The 17437-nt window shown below is 35.8% G+C and overlaps 2 protein-coding genes across 4 annotated transcripts; both read left to right on the top strand.

The window, feature by feature from the left end:
• The first annotated feature begins 3205 nt into the window (after positions 1–3205).
• Positions 3206–6091, top strand: LOC306882139 (butyrophilin-like protein 10). Of its 3 annotated transcripts, none has more exons than XM_079436623.1 (5): positions 3214–3444; positions 3647–3797; positions 4407–4754; positions 4876–5160; positions 5264–5934. In XM_079436623.1, the coding sequence occupies exons 2-5, from the start codon at positions 3728–3730 to the stop codon at positions 5470–5472; spliced, it is 912 nt and encodes a 303-aa protein (XP_079292749.1). In that variant the 5' UTR covers positions 3214–3444; positions 3647–3727; the 3' UTR covers positions 5473–5934. The 3 variants fall into 3 exon arrangements, with proteins under 3 accessions (XP_079292750.1, XP_079292749.1, XP_079292748.1); XM_079436622.1 differs by having other exon boundaries at positions 3221–3444; positions 3671–3797; positions 5264–6091; XM_079436624.1 differs by lacking the exon at positions 3647–3797 and having other exon boundaries at positions 3206–3444; positions 5264–5927.
• Positions 6092–11544: 5453 nt separating this feature from the next.
• On the top strand, positions 11545–13897 carry LOC306882567 (programmed cell death 1 ligand 1-like; the record flags this gene model as incomplete). The annotated part of the gene is made up of 4 exons (XM_079437290.1): positions 11545–11678; positions 12861–13208; positions 13330–13614; positions 13701–13897. The coding sequence occupies exons 1-4, from the start codon at positions 11624–11626 to the stop codon at positions 13895–13897; spliced, it is 885 nt and encodes a 294-aa protein (XP_079293416.1). The 5' UTR covers positions 11545–11623.
• Between the last annotated feature and the right edge of the window lie 3540 nt (positions 13898–17437).

Genomic DNA, 17437 nt, shown 5'->3' with positions numbered 1-17437 from the left:
AAACACAGTGAAATTTGAGTGATGAGGTTAAGACCAATGATTTCATATTTATACATTTTTATATTTATTACATATGAAAATGTATTGATATGCATATGTTTGGATTAAAATCCAGTATGATTTTTTTTTTAGTTTTTAAAGATGTTTTATATCTGAAAGCCTTGACATATATCTGAAAGCTAAAGGAAGCCTCAGGTTGGTGTAGTTTTAAAGGTTTCATTTGTTGGGCTCAGTTAAGAATCTCCATAGGGTTCTATAGGCCCCTCTAGTGGCTGTAACTATAAATGCAATTTTTTGTCATTTTTCCCCAACCAGATGGCCTCAGAGACACTCAGTGACCCAGTTCCTGATGGATCATGATGTTTAAAGTAGAAATTGTGTCTTTGTTTGTTTGTCTTTTTGGTGAAAATGTACGCAAATATGCTAATGTTCATAAAAAAAAATCCAGAATTTAAGGTATAAAAAATTAAATCACCAAAAATAATAAAACCTAAATATATTAGAAAAAAAAAAAAATGGATAAAAAAAATAATAATAATTGTAACGTTGAAGGTCTTCGGGTCATTTTGACCCGCGAGGGACACTTTTGTTATAAGTTTGGGAGTGGTACTAAGGGGCCCAAAGTGTGCCAAGAAAACATCCCCCACACCATCACACCACCACCAGCAGCCTGAACCATTGAGACAAGGCAGGATGGATCCATGCTTTCATGTTCTTTACTCCAAATTCTGACCCTACGCAGGTATGTCGCAGCAGAAATCGAGACTCATCAGACCAGGCAACGTTTTTCCAATCTTCTATTGTCCAATTGTGGTGAGCCTGTGCGAATTGTAGACTCTGTTTCCTGTTCTTAGCTGACAGGAGCGGCACCCGGTGTGGTCTTCAGGGTTCGACGTGTTGTGCGTTCAGAGATGGTATTCTGCATACCTTGGTTGTAACGAGTGGTTATTTGAGTTACTGTTGCCTTTCTGTCATCACTAACCAGTCTGCCCATTCTCCTCTGACCTCTGACATCAACAAGGCATTTTCGTCCACACAACTGCCGCTCACTGGATATTTTCTCTTTTACTGACCATTCTCCGTAAACCCTAGAGATGGTTGTGTGTGAAAAGCCTAGTAGATCAGCAGTTTTTGAAATACTCAGACCAGCCCGTCTGGCACCAACAACTATTCCACATTCAAAAGTCACTTAAATCCCCTTTCTTCCCCATTCTGATGCTCAGTTTGAACTTCAGCAAGTTGTCTTCACCACATCTAGACGCCTAAATGTATTGAGTTGCTGCCATGTGATTGGCTGATTAGCAATTTGTGTTACCAAGCAATTGAACAGGTGTACCTAATAAAGTGGCCGGTGAGTGTATATTTTTTTGTTACAGTTTGATACAAAGTTAAGATATAAGTCTGTTTTTATTATTATTACTGTAATAAAATTGTTTTCAATTCACTTATCTTTTGATGCTGGTTATTTGTCACCTATGGTCTTGATTTAGTATCGATTCCGAGGTACATTCTGGTATTGTACCGAAGCCAAAATTATGGTAATCGAGCCATTGCCTGTACATCCCTTGTGGAAAGTAATTCTCCCTGATCCTAACTGATAATTCTGTTGTTTCTGCTTCAGTTGTTTGCTCTCTTTCTCCTCATACAATCATGCAGACCATTGTTGTTTTTGTATTCATGTATGTTTTTTTTTTTTTTCTTTTCATGTAATTGAGTTAACAAAATTGTTCACAAAAAGAGGAAAAATTATACTATTAATTATTTTTTCAAACTCACTCATTGGCCTTGGCTCATTTTCTGTGAAGAACATTTATCAGAACAAATTTTCAATGACCACTCACTGTACACATTTATATTACCTACAGGATGTTCGGGTCCAGTGGACCCAGGGCTAATAAAAGAGAGGACATTTTAAGGTCCTGTGTACCTTCAATCTTTCCTCCTGTCTGGGCCTGCTATTAGTATATATATATGTGTGTGTGTGTGTGTGAGAGTGTGTGAGAGTGTGTGAGAGTGTAAGTGTAAATTTTGTGCCCCTGCCGTTCCCGTACAAAGTTGTAGCACTTAAATTCATAAATGTGATCTAACAAAGGTAAAGGGCAAATTTTGACCTTACATGATGTTTATATTGCTTGTAATTGAGATGAAGTAAACATCTGTTGAGTAGGCTATTTTAACACATTTTGCTGTTATATTCAAGAATATGTGTTCTTAAACTAATTAATTTTAATACTATTAATTATCATCAATAATAAACATCCACATTTACTACTTAGGTATTTGATAATGTATTTTAAGCGAAATATTCTCAGTATATAATATAATTATATATATATATATATTTTTTAAACACTTGACTAGGAAATACAAAAGTGAAAAAACAAACGCCAAGGAAAAGAGCCAGTGGTTCAAGGATGCCCAAACAATACATAACAATTAAAATTCAAAAGAGAGAGAGAGATACATTATAAAAACATAAATGAATGAATGAGAAAAATAAATAAATAGCCTAAATAAATAAGCACATCACATAACATAAGCATAACAATCTTTCCTACAAAACATAAATTCATATTATTAAATAAAAATTACACAAAAATGAACAAAGCTGAGCACACTTTCTCTTACAGGAGGTAGACATATGTGACCCTGGACCATAAAACCAGTCATAAGGGTCAATTTTTTGAAATTGAGATTTATACATCATATAGGACCATATCTGGCCGAGATACAACTATTTGAAAATCTGGAATCTGAGGGTGCAAAAAAAATTTTATATTGAGAAAATCACATTTAAAGTTGTCTAAATAAAGTCCTTAGCAATGCACATCATCAAAAATTAAGTTTTCATATATTTACGGTAGGATTTTTGACCCAAAGAATGTATTGTTGGCTATTGCTACAAATATAGCCAAATATTTTTTTTTTTTTTGTTTTTTTTTTGTTAATGCAATACAAAAACACAGAGTTGACATTCGAATAATGATTGTACACAATATACAAAGTATCATGAATATACAATATGCCAACTGAAGTCAAGAACTACAGATTATAATAGAAAAAGTAGGAAAGGAGGAAAAAAAACAAAGACAAAAACATAAGAAGTTGAGGGTAAGACATTTAAATATCAATTACAGTATGCAAATTAAAGTCGTTGCAATATAGCCAAATATAGATCAGTGAAGTGAAACATGAGTGACGTCAGGAGAGGCGGAGCTTCAGATAAATAGAATGGACTGACAGCTCAAAGTTCGGCAGGTGTTTTCGGGACAGGATCTCTGCTGTTGATCTCCGACCGCTTCCCCGACACACAACATCTTGAAGTTCATCTGGTGTGATTCAGGGGTTTACAGAGGATTTAGCTGTTACCAACGGCCGTGGACCGTGATATGAACCTGGAAGTGTTGTGCCTGTCTCTCCTTCATTTTGAAGCCTCCTGTTTCAGTGAGTATTTCAAATTATTAAAATTACCATGTATATGTCTTTTATAGAGCCTCTCATTAAGTCTATATTGCCCAGTCACACTGACTTTGAAATGATTGTTATATAATTTTGGCTTGAATTTGGCTATACATTTACCTGTTTGTTTAGCTATAGTAAGCTTAGTAACTTTAGTCACAAAGTTCATCTGGTGTGTTCATAACAGGATCACTTGTGTTCATCTGCGCAGACATCTCAAGCACCTCATGGAGGGTGTTTACCTGTTTGCAGCCGCCGTGAATGTGATATGAACCCGCTTAAACTTCGAGTGACAGTATCCTGCCTCTTTCTACTTCTTATTAAAGCACCCTGTTATAGTGAGTAATTTTGAGAAATTGTTGAAATTATTATGGAATTTCAAAATGTTCTTTATGAAAAGTGCACTGGAATAATAAGGTTAAAGGCTTTAACTTTGGTTATGTATTAAGAATTAACAAAGAACAACAATGTATATGTGTATATCAATATACAGCCGTTCATTATTAATCCGTGTTTGTTGATAATACATTACAACTAATTTACAAATGTACTGAGCAGGCAATGTGTGAAATTACCATCAAGAATGGAAATGAAATTGACATTAAGTGTGGCCAAGTATGGTGTCCCATACTTGGAATGTGTGCTCTGCATTTACCCATCCAAGTGCACACACACATACCAGAGAGTAGTGAACAAACACACCATGAATGAACACAGTTATGTTATTTTTTATTTTTTTTGGCTGCGGCACCCAGGGAGCAGTTGGGGGTTTGGTGCTGGTAATTTACACCCCCCACCTACAATCCTTGCCAGTACCGAGACTCAAACCCACAACCTTTGGGTTAAAAAACCTTTGGGAATAATTACTAAAATAATCATCTCATCAACCAAGTAATGAGTAATTGTGAAACTTAGATGTTGATATATTTCTCTCCTTCACTTTCTAGCTGAGTTTGAGATTACTGTTCCCAGAGACACTATCACTGGGTTTTACGGTGAGGCGCTGATCCTCCCCTGCACCGTCCCTGTGGACAGCTCAAGGGATCTGAGAAGCACCCTCATTCTCTGGCAGCGTGGACTGGATGTTGTTCACAGCTTCTACTACAGTCAGGACCAGCTCGACCGTCAGAATCGGCATTATGTCAACCGCACCAGTCTGTTCATTCAGGAGATGGCAGGAGGAAACGCATCACTTAAACTGGACAAAGTCACTCTTCAGGACGCCGGCATGTACACCTGCTCCGTCAGCACAAACACTGGCAGCCAGAAGAAGAGCTTTGGAGTGAAAATTGCAGGTAGCAAATAGTGACCCAGCTACATGGACTGATGTCCCTAGAAAACCATGTGAATCAATTTCAAGGTCTCAGAATATGATTGAATTGGGTTTTAATGTCTATGTTCTGTTGTGGTTTTCAGCGTTCTACTCTGAACCTCGTCTGCAGATCTCATTGTTAACTGATGGAGTGAATCTTCTGGTGACCTCAGATGGAGGTTACCCTTCTCCCACACTGCAGTGGCTGATGGAGAACTCAGACATCACTAACCAGACACAAACACACCTCATGCAGGACACACAGACAGGACTTTATGTTGTGTCTAGTTGGATAAGTCTCACCGAAGTGTCAAATTCCTCTTTGACGTTCATACTGCACAACAAACACCTGGGACAAGACATCAGGAGAGACATCCAGCTCTACTCAGGTAGGGACTTTCAAAAACAGAAGTCATTTTAAAATGCTCCTGAATCATCAAAAAAAATTTAAAACTGATTTTTAGTTTATTTTATTTCAATTTCTTTGAACAGATAAGAGTGAGAGACAAGGAGAGTCGGCATACAGATGTCATGGATGCTTCATATATATCCCAGTTATTCTGCTGCTGCTGCTGATCGTGATGAGTGTATTGTTTGTGTTCATTAAAAGAAGAGAACAGACCAAACAAAATGGCTTTACAGAAATGGGACACCCTTCTGAAATTCAAATTCTGAATGGAAAAAATTCAATATGTCCATAATGGTTATGTTACAAAATCACTGCAACGAACAGTTATCCTATTTATGAAATTTATTAATGACAAGAGAACAGACCAAACTAAATGGCTTTACGGCAATGGGATTCCATTCTGAAATTTATCCGCTTAACGGAAAAAGTAGAATGGGGCTCAATGGAAAACAACCCAGTGTGGTTTGAAGGAGACATGCAATGTAGAAGATCGCTGTTGGATTATATCTAAACTTTTAAATATTAAAATTGAATATGTTTAATGTTATTTTCATCAGGCAAACAAGCTTACCATCTGTAATACAGGACATACTGCTTGGTTTAAATTACATTTGCCATATGCTTACTGTAGAAACCCTCCTCCATCTAAGCATTTAATTGTACTATTTATTGTATATATTATTTTTCGTATAATTCCTGTACAGTGTGATTGTGGTAAGGAGGCTCATTATATTTGGGACAGAGTTGAAAATTGTATTGGAAGTAGTGGTTTGTCATAATTTTGGACCACAGTATTGATATCACCAAGTCACAACATCTTGTGGAAAGATGTTCTTTTAGACATTGTTGAAAACTCTAAAGATAAACAGACCCAAACTTTTTTTTTTTTTTATAAAATTTTTATTTTAATATAATAGTTTTATAGCATTTAAAAATTAAGTGAAGCATTATATTGAGTCCATATTGCCCTCAAAGAAACAAAAAGCTATTAGAGTTTTGCAAGCTTGTGCACTCTTTAATCATGTATTCAATCAGAGGTGGACAGTAATTAAGTACATTTACTTGAGTATTGTTTTTTCTGGAAACTTATGACTTTAACTTCACTACATTTGAAAGACAAATATTGTACTTTTCACTCCACTACATTTCTATCAAGGTCCTTGAAGTAGAAAGTCGTTACTATTGTAACGTAAAAAGTAATATAATTTAAAGGGAAACAGTTTAATTAGGCTCAAAGGGAATCATTTATGATTTTATAGGGAATTTGAACAGAATCACTGTTTTACGGCTGATCACTGAGTCAGCAGCGATTCAGTGGATGAGCCGTAACATCAACTCTGCACTGGATATTAAAATCCAAAATATACTGAAAACACTATTTAATAGCACAGTAACAAGATCGGCAGATTAATACATTAACTTGTAATCACAAAACACAAGATACTTCTCTTTTCAATATAAACAAGGCTTTATTTGAAAAATCTAACACATGTAAACTAATCTAACACATGAACACACACATTCGTGGGGAAGTCGTGGCCTAATGGTTAGAGAGTCGGACTCGTAATCCAAAGGTTGTGGGTTCGAGTCTCGGGCCGGCAGGGATTGTAGGTGGGATTGTAAGTGAATGTCCAGCGCTCTCTCCACCCTCAATACCACGACTGAGATGCCCTTGAGCAAGGCACCGAACCCCCAACTGCTCCCCGGGCGCTGCAGCATAAATGGCTGCCCACTGCTCCGGGTGTGTGTGTTCACTGCTGTGTGTGTGTGTGCACGTTGGATGGGTTAAATGCAGAGCACGAATTCCGAGTATGGGTCACCATACTTGGCAGTATGTCACTTCACTTCACTTCACTTCACTTCACTTCACATTCACACATTCCCACGTTGCAGAAAGAGAGAAAGTAAGGAAAGGATGAGTTTAAGAGAATGAAAATGTGATATCCCAAGTTTACAGCAATATGTGCTATTGCATAGACCTGAACAACCATCAATCACTTAATTAACCCTCGCATTGAGTTTCAATTCAGTTAGAATCTGGAGGTTACTTGCTTGCATTGCTAAGGGATTCCCTTTTGTAGTCTCTTTGCAGAAAGGGGATTCCCCGAAGTTGCTGATTGGCTGGAAGTTCAATAGTCTTTGAAGTGACGTCTTGGGCGTTGGCTGCAGATGCAGAGTTGGTCTGGTTGAAGTTTGAAGCGAGTGCAGTCGGAGCTGAACTTTGCAGCAAACTTACATTAGAACACGAAACTTCACGGAAAGAAAAGAAACTAAAGTAAAAAGAATAAAAGGATGTAACGAGACTAGGTGGGTTTTCTTCTCATCGTGGTGTTACGTAGCCGCTGGCATGTAGGCCAGAGCACGCTCAAAGAGCAGCTAAAAGGCAGTGGCAAAACGCAGTGGCAAAAGTTGAAGCAAAAAAGGAGATGTTAGTTTCATTAAAATGAAAATGAAAGTCTTTTAAGATGATTTTTGGTGCATATGGAAACGACAGTCTCTGTGTACAAAGGAATTTCAGTCTGGTTCTTTGTCTTGTATGGGGGAGACCCACCCAAGAAAGTCTGTAGCTCGTGATTTCTATCACAGATTTACATGTGACGGCCATCTCTTTGACCATCAATCTTGATTACTTGCCCCAAATTTGACGATCTCCTTTCTGAATTGGAATTATCAATGTGTTCTTTTGTCTTAATGTTGCAAGCTGTTTTGTGAAGGAGGCTTGGTTAGGCTTTATTCAGACGGCTGGAGCTAGGAATCTGATTTATGACGTCCTGTTGGGCCTCTCTGGAATTTCAGCTTCTCATGTTTCGATGTTAACTTTGTCTGATTCGGTCTCTGATATCCTACACTATGTAGCAGAAAGTGAGTGGGTGATTGTTTTTTCTTCTCTAAAGCGTGACCATCTTTTTTTCAGACAGCTTATCAGTAATCACTCTTGTAGGGCTACATGAAGGGATTTCAGAGCATTTTTTGAACACTGACCAGTTGCAAATGTGATATTTATTTATAATTCAATAATAAGAATTTAATATTGTGTTATATATTAGACACAATATTGTCTGATTTTGCTAAATTGTGTACGTGGAATATCACATATAAAGCCACAGAAGAACTGTTGCATCTCCTAATAAAACACAGGTGTTGGACTTGAAGCAGCACTGCTCAGACCATTCTGTGTGTGACTTCAAAGTACCATGGGAGCGATTAGACAGCAATGTTTTTTTTTTTATGTCAAATAAGTCTTGCTGTTTTGCTTTTTTTTGTTGAAGCAGTGTTGCTGTTGTAAAGTTATACAGCTACAGTTGTGTTGCTGGATTTAAAGCAGGTTTGATTTTTTTTTTCTTCCTTATCACTCTGTATTTACAGCAATTTGTCCACTCTGTTTAAATGTGGATGAATGGCTATAGATGTGTGCACACTCTGTCAGAGCTGTGTGAGATTACTACCATCCTGCTTTTGTGGGGTTAAATAATTTTTTTGTTTTGTCCTTAATTTTACTTATTTAATATAAATAAATGGGGGGGTACCGGCACTTCTTTTTTTCCACTTCAAGCACTTGACTGGACCACAAAACCAGTCATAAGTCGCATGGGTATAGCCGTAGCAATAGCCAACAATACACTGTGGGTCAAAATGATAAATTTTTCTTTTATGCCAAAAATCTGTATGATATTAAGAAAAGATCATGTCTGGAGATAAGACTGTTCCTTTATCATGGTCTTCATGACTATTCGAATAAGCTGTGTAAGCTTAGCTGTCAGATTACCATACCAAAGATGTATTCCATATCTGATCACATTGTCCAGTACAGCTTGATAGAACAACAACATGATCTTACTGCTAACACCATAAAGTCTCAGCTTTCTCAAGAAATACAATCTCTGTTGTACCTTGAAACACAGACTTTCAACATGGACATTCCATGACAATGAACACTCAATATGAACACTAAGGTATTTGTAAGAGGATACTGCATAATGGGAACATTACAAATAGAAACTGAACTATGATCTCCAGTTAACTTTGGATCAAAGATCATTCTCCTTAGTCACCACTCTACAAACTGTTCAATTTCAGAGTGATAAGATGATATGTCTTAGTCTTTATATAACAAGCTAAGAATGGCTGTCATCACTAAATTTTACAACATGATTGTTGGTGGTTTTCAACAATTATAAATGGTTAAATGATTATTGTGAATTATTGTGAATGAATGAATGTATTAATAATCTTTAGATTCTTTAACAGTGTGTGATTTCTGGATAAAGATTTGTTTAAATTTTTTGAGATTATATTTAAATTCTTTAGAATGTTAGAAGCTTTGAATATTTTTTTTTTTACTTTTTTAGTTTTAAAGCATAATAGCTATTATCCTGGTCAAAATAGAAAAGTAATATATTTGCTCTTGCATAATATATTGTTTACTTATTTTGATCGTTTTACAATATTTCAGCAATTTTTAACAGTAAATTACTGGCTACTAGTTGCATTACTTTCACAGTAAATTACTGTTATTTTTACTGTAATTAGCTAAGTCAGTTAATGCCATCAGATTACTGCAATTTAACAGTATTCTGCTGTAGAATTACAGTGTAAACTGTAATAGTAATGCTACTCAGTAGCCAGTATTGTGTTTTTAATTTACTAGAAAATGTATTGTTAATTAAAAACTTTTGATTTAAAATGTACTTTTAATTTATTATAAAATAATGATTTTTTTTTTTTCTTTTTCATCTGTTAACCCATTCAATAACCTATAACACTGGAAAGATATGTTCAATTCAAATAAACACAAAAACAATCAACTGTACACATTTATTTTGCAGTTTAATACATTCTGTCTAAACTTTCCAGCAAAGAGGTTCAGACGGTCATGCTTCTCTCCATTAAACCAGGACATACTATAGAACAAATTCAGTGATCATCTTACTGCATGACTACATCAAGCTTAACACAAAGCCAGAGTTGAGTTTGTCCATTTTGGTGTTGGAACATTGCTTACACACTAGACTGACATCCATTCAAAGTCAATGAGTTTCCTGATCAGTGTACAGACTTGCTGGTTGATGTTCTCTCTGCCGTCTCTGGATTGATGCCCAGGAAGAACCTATAAACAAAAAGACAGAGGAAAGCTGTTAGTTTCTACTCACTACTCACTGCTCAGTCCCTGTAAGTATAGTACCCATCTTTTCGCTTGCTGTTTCAGTTTTTGCTTTTTTTACATGGGCTAATGCATTCGTAATGTCTCATTGTCTGATCAGGTGCACTTAAACACTAATCTCTTTCTGCACAGTGCTCCTTCCTCATGATAAGATCAGTTTTAACTTTCCGTTGTTAATTTATGTTTCCTTTATAAATGTCGTTTTGTTATTCACCACTGGGCCACCGCTGTAGCACATTTTTTATTAGGAAATACGAATCTTGTTTTGACACCTTATCACAGAAGTGTTACTATGGTACGTAAACAGACGTGCCCTGTGACGTAAGACGTAATGTTTCCGTGACGTCAGATCGGCGCACCCAGAGCGCTCTCGTGGTTCAGGTTGCTATGGGTGTTTAAATGAGTCTTTAAGCGATTTCATTGTTTTTATAACCAGTGTAATGACAACACAAAAGCAAAGGGAATTATTTTCATCCCATGATACTAGGAGATAATTAGACTAAGATAGTTAGCTAAGAGCATAAAACAGCAATAAAAGCGTTATGAAACTTTCGCTTGTCATGTGCTTTTTATGTGATAGCAACAGAAAAACATATAGATCACTACACATTAATGCAAAATCTTTGGGACGTTGCTGTTATATTCAAGAATATGTGTTCTTTAATTAATATTAATACTATTAATTATCATCAATAATAAACATCCACATTTACTACTTAGGTATTTGATCATGTATTGTAAGCGAAATATTCTCAGTACATAATATAATTATATATATATATATATATATATATATATATATATATATATATATATAATTATTATTATTTATTTTATTTTTTTTTAAACACTTGATTAGGAAATACAAAAGTGAAAAAAACATACGCCAAGGAAAAGAGCCAGTGGTTCAAGGATGGCCAAACAATACATAGCAATTAAATTCAAGATGCACATAATGCACATAATCAAATGCACATAATCAAAAATTAAGTTCTCATATATTTACGGTAGTATTTTTGACCCAAACAATGTATTGTTGGCTATTGCTACAAATATAGCCAAATGTAGATCAGTGAAGTGAAACGTGAGTGACGTCAGGAGAGGCGGAGCTTCAGATAAATAGAATGGACTGACAGCTCAAAGTTCGGCAGGTGTTTTCGGGACAGGATCTCTGCTGTTGATCTCCGACCGCTTCCCCGACACACAACATCTCGAAGTTCATCTGGTGTGATTCAGGGGTTTACAGAGGATTTAGCTGTTACCAACGGCCGTGGACCGTGATATGAACCTGGAAGTGTTGTGCCTGTCTCTCCTTCTTTTTGAAGCCTCCTGTTTCAGTGAGTATTTCTGATAAATTATTAAAACTATGATAAAATCTTAAAATAATCTTTAAATCCAAATTACTCAGCCAATATTTACAGAGTTGTTATATTCATAAAGGTGAAACTATAGCGTACAAACGATTACAAAATGAATCTGATAGTACTACCATTCAAAGTAGGCGCCCCCTCAGATTTTTGAGCCAAGTGGATTTTGAATGCAGCTTCCAAAAGACAAAAAAAGCCGTTTCCTATTTTCTATATTTAATACAATCACATCGGCGTGTTAAATCGTTCAGTGCGTCATATCATCAGCTGCTACTTTCAAATCTCTAAAATGCGTTTTTTTTTTCTTTTTTTTTTCACTTGCTCGCTGACTGAATACCTCTTTCTGCAGCTTAGGGATAACTTTAACTTCTTTTTTTTTAAGATATCCATACTTACAAACAGAAAGTATATCTGTTACAGCACAGATACTGTGTTCTGCCTTTATAGGGCAGCATAATGATTTATATAGTTGTCTAAAAGGGGAACCCTAAGATACATGGGCTACAATGTACATATTTGTACCTTATTTATCCCAAATGGTAGATTAATACCCTGAAAAGTACTTATTAGTTGCCTACTTTAAAAATACAGTGACTGGGACAGTTTTTTTTCTTTCCCAAGAGTAAACAGAAAAGGGTTTTAAAAATGGAATTAAAATGAAGAAAAACCGGCTGTAATATGATCACAAACTTATGTTGAGTTTCAGTAGAACTGAAATTCTTCAAGACTTATTAGAACTAACAGATCTTTTACTGAACTAATCAATCAAGCACAACTGAGACTATATCCAGCGTTCCTATCATCTTACTAATAATGATCCTCCATTCCTTGTGGTTCTGCCTGATTTGTGGTGTAGGTGGCATGGGGGTTTATCAGAACTCGTTTATAAGGAAATAAGGAAACAGTTTTATCTAGAGTTTTGGTGTGGTTCACTCCCCTCCCCCCGTTTCATTCATCCTTGACAAGAAATAGCATTACATCCTCCACAGCTATAGATCATTACACTGTTCCTCATGAAGATTCATCTACAATAAATACAACTAAAATATTTATTTAAATTATATAAACACTGAAATAATCATCTTGTCAGCCAAGTAATGAGTGATTATGATTATCAAATGTTCATATTTTTTTCTCTCCTTCACTTTCTAGCTGAGTTTGAGATTACTGTTCCCAGAGACACCATCACTGGGTTTTACGGTGAAGCGCTGATCCTCCCCTGCACCTTCCCTGCGGACAGCTCAAGGGATCTGAGAAGCACCGTTATCACCTGGCAGCGTGGACTGGATGTTGTTCACAGCTTCTACTACAGTCAGGACCAGCTCGACCGTCAGAATCGGCATTATGTCAACCGCACCAGTCTGTTCATTCAGGAGATGGCAGGAGGAAACGCATCACTTAAACTGGACAAAGTCACTCTTCAGGACGCCGGCATGTACACCTGCTCCGTCAGCACAAACACTGGCAGCCAGAAGAAGAGCTTTGGAGTGAAAATTGCAGGTAGCAAATAGTGACCCAGCTACATGGACTGATGTCCCTAGAAAACCATGTGAATCAATTTCAAGGTCTCAGAATATGATTGAATTGGGTTTTAATGTCTATGTTCTGTTGTGGTTTTCAGCGTTCTACTCTGAACCTCGTCTGCAGATCTCATTGTTAACTGATGGAGTGAATCTTCTGGTGACCTCAGATGGAGGTTACCCTTCTCCCACACTGCAGTGGCTGATGGAGAACTCAGACATCACTAACCAGACACAAACACACCTCATGCAGGACACACAGACAGGACTTTATGTTGTGTCTAGTTGGATAAGTCTCACCGAAGTGTCAAATTCCTCTTTGACGTTCATACTGCACAACAAACACCTGGGACAAGACATCAGGAGAGACATCCAGCTCTACTCAGGTAGGGACTTTCAAAGACGGAAGTCATTTTAAAATGCTCCTGAATCATCAATAACATTTTTATTTTATTTCAATTTCTTTGAACAGATAAGAGTGAGAGACGAGGAGAGTCGGCATACAGATGTCATGGATGCTTCATATATATCCCAGTTATTCTGCTGCTGCTGCTGATCGTGATGAGTGTATTGTTTGTGTTCATTAAAAGAAGAGAACAGACCAAACAAAATGGCTTTACAGAAATGGGACACCCTTCTGAAATTCAAATTCTGAATGGAAAAAGTTAAATATGTCCGTAATGGTTATGTTACAAAATCACTTCAACGAACAGTTATCCTATTTATTAAATTTATGATAAATGTTCTGTTATTTGCATGATGGACAACAGCATTATATATATTTTTATATTGTTTACAGTGAAATTATTTATATATATATATATATATATATATATATATATATATATATATATATATATATATATATATATATATAGTAGTCAACTTTGGATAAAAAAATTTCATCAAAATTGTCCTAAGAAAAAACGCATTTTGATTTTAGGACAACTTTGATTAAAGGTTTTGATCTACTTCAAATGTTGACTAGTTTTTATATATATATATATATACATACACATACATTTCTTTATTGACAGCTTTTAACAAACAGTATATAGTTTATTAGTTACATGCCCTGATCCTTTACATTACTATATGTAACATTTCAAACAATCATTCTAGTGCTCTATAAAACAGATAACTGTAGTGTCTCTCCCATCTGAACTAACTAGGGGCCGGTTGCACAAACATAGCCATGTTAAGACTGTCTTAAAAACTAGTTCAACCAACTACCAGTTAGCCAAAGCCTGTCTTACATTTCTACTTAGAGCAGTATACCTTTTTGTAACTGATTTTATAATGTTATGACCAGTACAGAAGAAAAAAAAATAGCAGTTTATGCAACTGGCCCCTGGACTATTTTGGTGCTAAACAGTCTTAACAGACCTAGAATCTTGTCACTCATAACGTTACGCGCAGCATTGTTAATTTCCTACGGTGCAAAATTCAGTATTGAGATCATTTATTTTACTTTTACCTGCTGGCAGAGTGACACTGCAGTAAATTAGCAATGTTTGCAAAACTATTTATTGTCAGAAATTGCATTTTGTTTATACTGTTTTTTTCACAAAACTCTTCTTAAAACTAAACTGTATTGAGATTTCAATTATAGTATTGACTGTGTATAACCACTAATGATATTAGTGATTGTAATGTTCCAAATGTTCTATTCAGAATGGTCATACTTGCATCTGTAATGGGTGTATCTTTTTACATTAAGAAAACACTGTAGAAAAATAAAATGCATACTTCCAAAGTATCTCACCAGTGTTATTTCACAGATCATGACTGTACATGTACATCTAGCTTTTGTCTTTTAAACAATCCTGTCAGTTAGTGCTATCACATAATCAGAAGGAACTGTTCCAGAAATAAAGGCAGTACACAGTCAGTTCATTCAAATTAACAACCATTACAGTCCTGTGGAGATGATCGCACACATGAAACAGTCAGTGTGGGTGAGGAACACAAAATGTCTTTTTATATTCACAACTGATGTGATGTGAATAGGCATTGAATGACAATAGTTAATCTGATTTTACCCACAAGTCTTGAAATTTCATTGTACAGACAGCAAGACCAAACATGTGCCCATGAAGACCCATAATGACATTAGATATGAACAGCTTCTCCTAAACATTACAGTTAACAGGGTGTTCTGATTCAAGAGTTGAAAAGGCTTTGTTTAAACAAAGAATAAAAAAGGCATTACCATAGAAACCAGGAAACCATATAACAAAAGCAATTTAATATCTCTGAATACATGGATTCTCGATCAAGAAAACAAATTTCCTGCAATACTAGTTTTAATTAATAAGCATTACATGACTCTTTGGTTTACTTGTAAAAAAAAAATAACATTCTCACAAGTTCTTAATTTTTTATTAAATTCCATCTGAAAAATAATAATCATCTGAGTCTTGTGCAAGGTCTAGTTTTCTTACAACACCCTGCTCTATCAGCTCATCAGATCCAAGTGGAAACTCTGGTTTCTCCTCAAATGGTAAAAATAACGGAAAGTCCAACCCTTCCTTTTTATTTTCAGAAGAATTATTTTCCTCTGAGATAAAGGATGGCAGAAACAACTCATCCAGTTGTCTGTCTCCCATTCTTGATTCATCTATATCAGGATGTTCCTCCATGGTTTCATTGACCATAACTGACATCTTTGTGGAACCTTTGTTCTCCTGAATAAATTTTTCCACTCTCTGAACCTCCTTTGGTGAGTGACTTGAACTAGTCATAGTCATATTCTGCATTTTCCGGTCCCCAGACCAATCCAAGGATGCAACATCAAGCTGCTCCATGGGGTCTAAATCTGGATTTTCAGATCCTACAATACTCTTACTGATTGCCATAAAAATCTCCACATCCCCATGTTTCTCTTCCTCCATCTCTTTCCTTTCCTCCTCCATGAACTCCGCTGTGCTTGTTTGAGATGTGTGCTGGCTCTTATCATGGTCCTCCTCAGAAGATATCAGGGTAGCAGAGGCAACAAAGTCCTTGTGGGTGTATGACCTCTGGGGCTCTTTGGCCAGTTTGGCTTCAAACCAGATAACATCATCATTTCTATGAGCCATGGGAATGGATTCCAGAGTTGAGGAAGGCAAAGTTGAGAAAGGAGAAGTTACAGGGTCAGAGAAGAATACTTGGTCACTGCTTACAAACCCTGATGCACAGAAAAAAAGAGAGCAGAGGTCAAGACCTTTATTTTCTGTGAACTTTATTTTGCAGCTGAGAGAGCTGTTGTTTCCTGTGTACTAATTTCACCATTTTAACCTAAAACCCTAACATTTGACTAAATACTAATCCATGTTTTAAAGCTACAACCTTGCACCCATAGAAAATAGAGGAAATGATGAATAATTTAAGACCAAAATAATAGTTAATGAAGGAAAAAGAAAAGATCAGCACATGACATAGCCTACCTAAAAAGAAATTATTACGATTTCACTGGCTTGTGCACTAATGACAAAATCTACTAAAATCTTTTTCAGTAATTAATATAAAGCTGAATTAAAACAAATGTTTTAAACAGAAAAGCGTAAACTTAGAAATATAAAAAAACAAAAAATAAAAAAAATTTACATAAAATTACTAAAACTAAAATAAACTGAAAATATAAAAATAAAAACTAATTTAAAGCATTAATAAATTCTTTAAAAAGTATTATATAATAAAATTGTGTTTGGCAATTTTTGTATTTATTTTGCCTTGTAATATATATTCTTCAACATTTCTTCTGTGTATATCATGTGCAGGTTTTTTGTCTTTTCTTTAATTTGACTTTTTTTTATCTGATACATCAGATTAACATGGATATCCACATGTTTTTTGGTGCAGTCGTCTGACAAGGTCTTTTTTGACCAGCATAGTAAGAAATAAAGTGATGATCCAATGTTGCAAAGGTGTAACTACTACAACTGGATTTATGACTGATGATTTACTTGCCTTCATGTGTTATTCGTTTGGTTTTGGTCTGGTTGCAGACTGAATCACAGCAGTCACAAATAGAATCTTGACCAAACACAGACATCCATCTGTTTTGGTAGAACAATTGTGGTAAAAGAGATTTTTTATGATAGAAGAGAGTTATTCATGATCTTTACAACGCTCAGAGACAGATTTTGTCTTGTTAACCTTTTATCGGTGTGGCTGTAAAAACAAAACTTCTGCATTGGACCAGGGCCACTACCAGAAACAGAGAGC

The sequence above is a fragment of the Barbus barbus genome (genome assembly GCF_936440315.1).
Source record: "Barbus barbus genome assembly, chromosome: 16".
Classification (NCBI taxonomy): Eukaryota; Metazoa; Chordata; class Actinopteri; order Cypriniformes; family Cyprinidae; genus Barbus; species Barbus barbus.
This window is presented reverse-complemented; position numbering and strand designations above follow the sequence as displayed.

Excerpts from the sequence above, each read along its gene's own strand:
- LOC306882139 (XM_079436622.1), top strand. The coding sequence starts at position 3,728 with ATGAACCCGCTTAAACTTCGAGTGACAGTATCCTGCCTCTTTCTACTT. Across the intron at positions 3,798-4,406 it reads TATTAAAGCACCCTGTTATA|CTGAGTTTGAGATTACTGTT; the intron begins GTGAGTAATTTT and ends TTCACTTTCTAG. Across the intron at positions 4,755-4,875 it reads CTTTGGAGTGAAAATTGCAG|CGTTCTACTCTGAACCTCGT; the intron begins GTAGCAAATAGT and ends TGTGGTTTTCAG.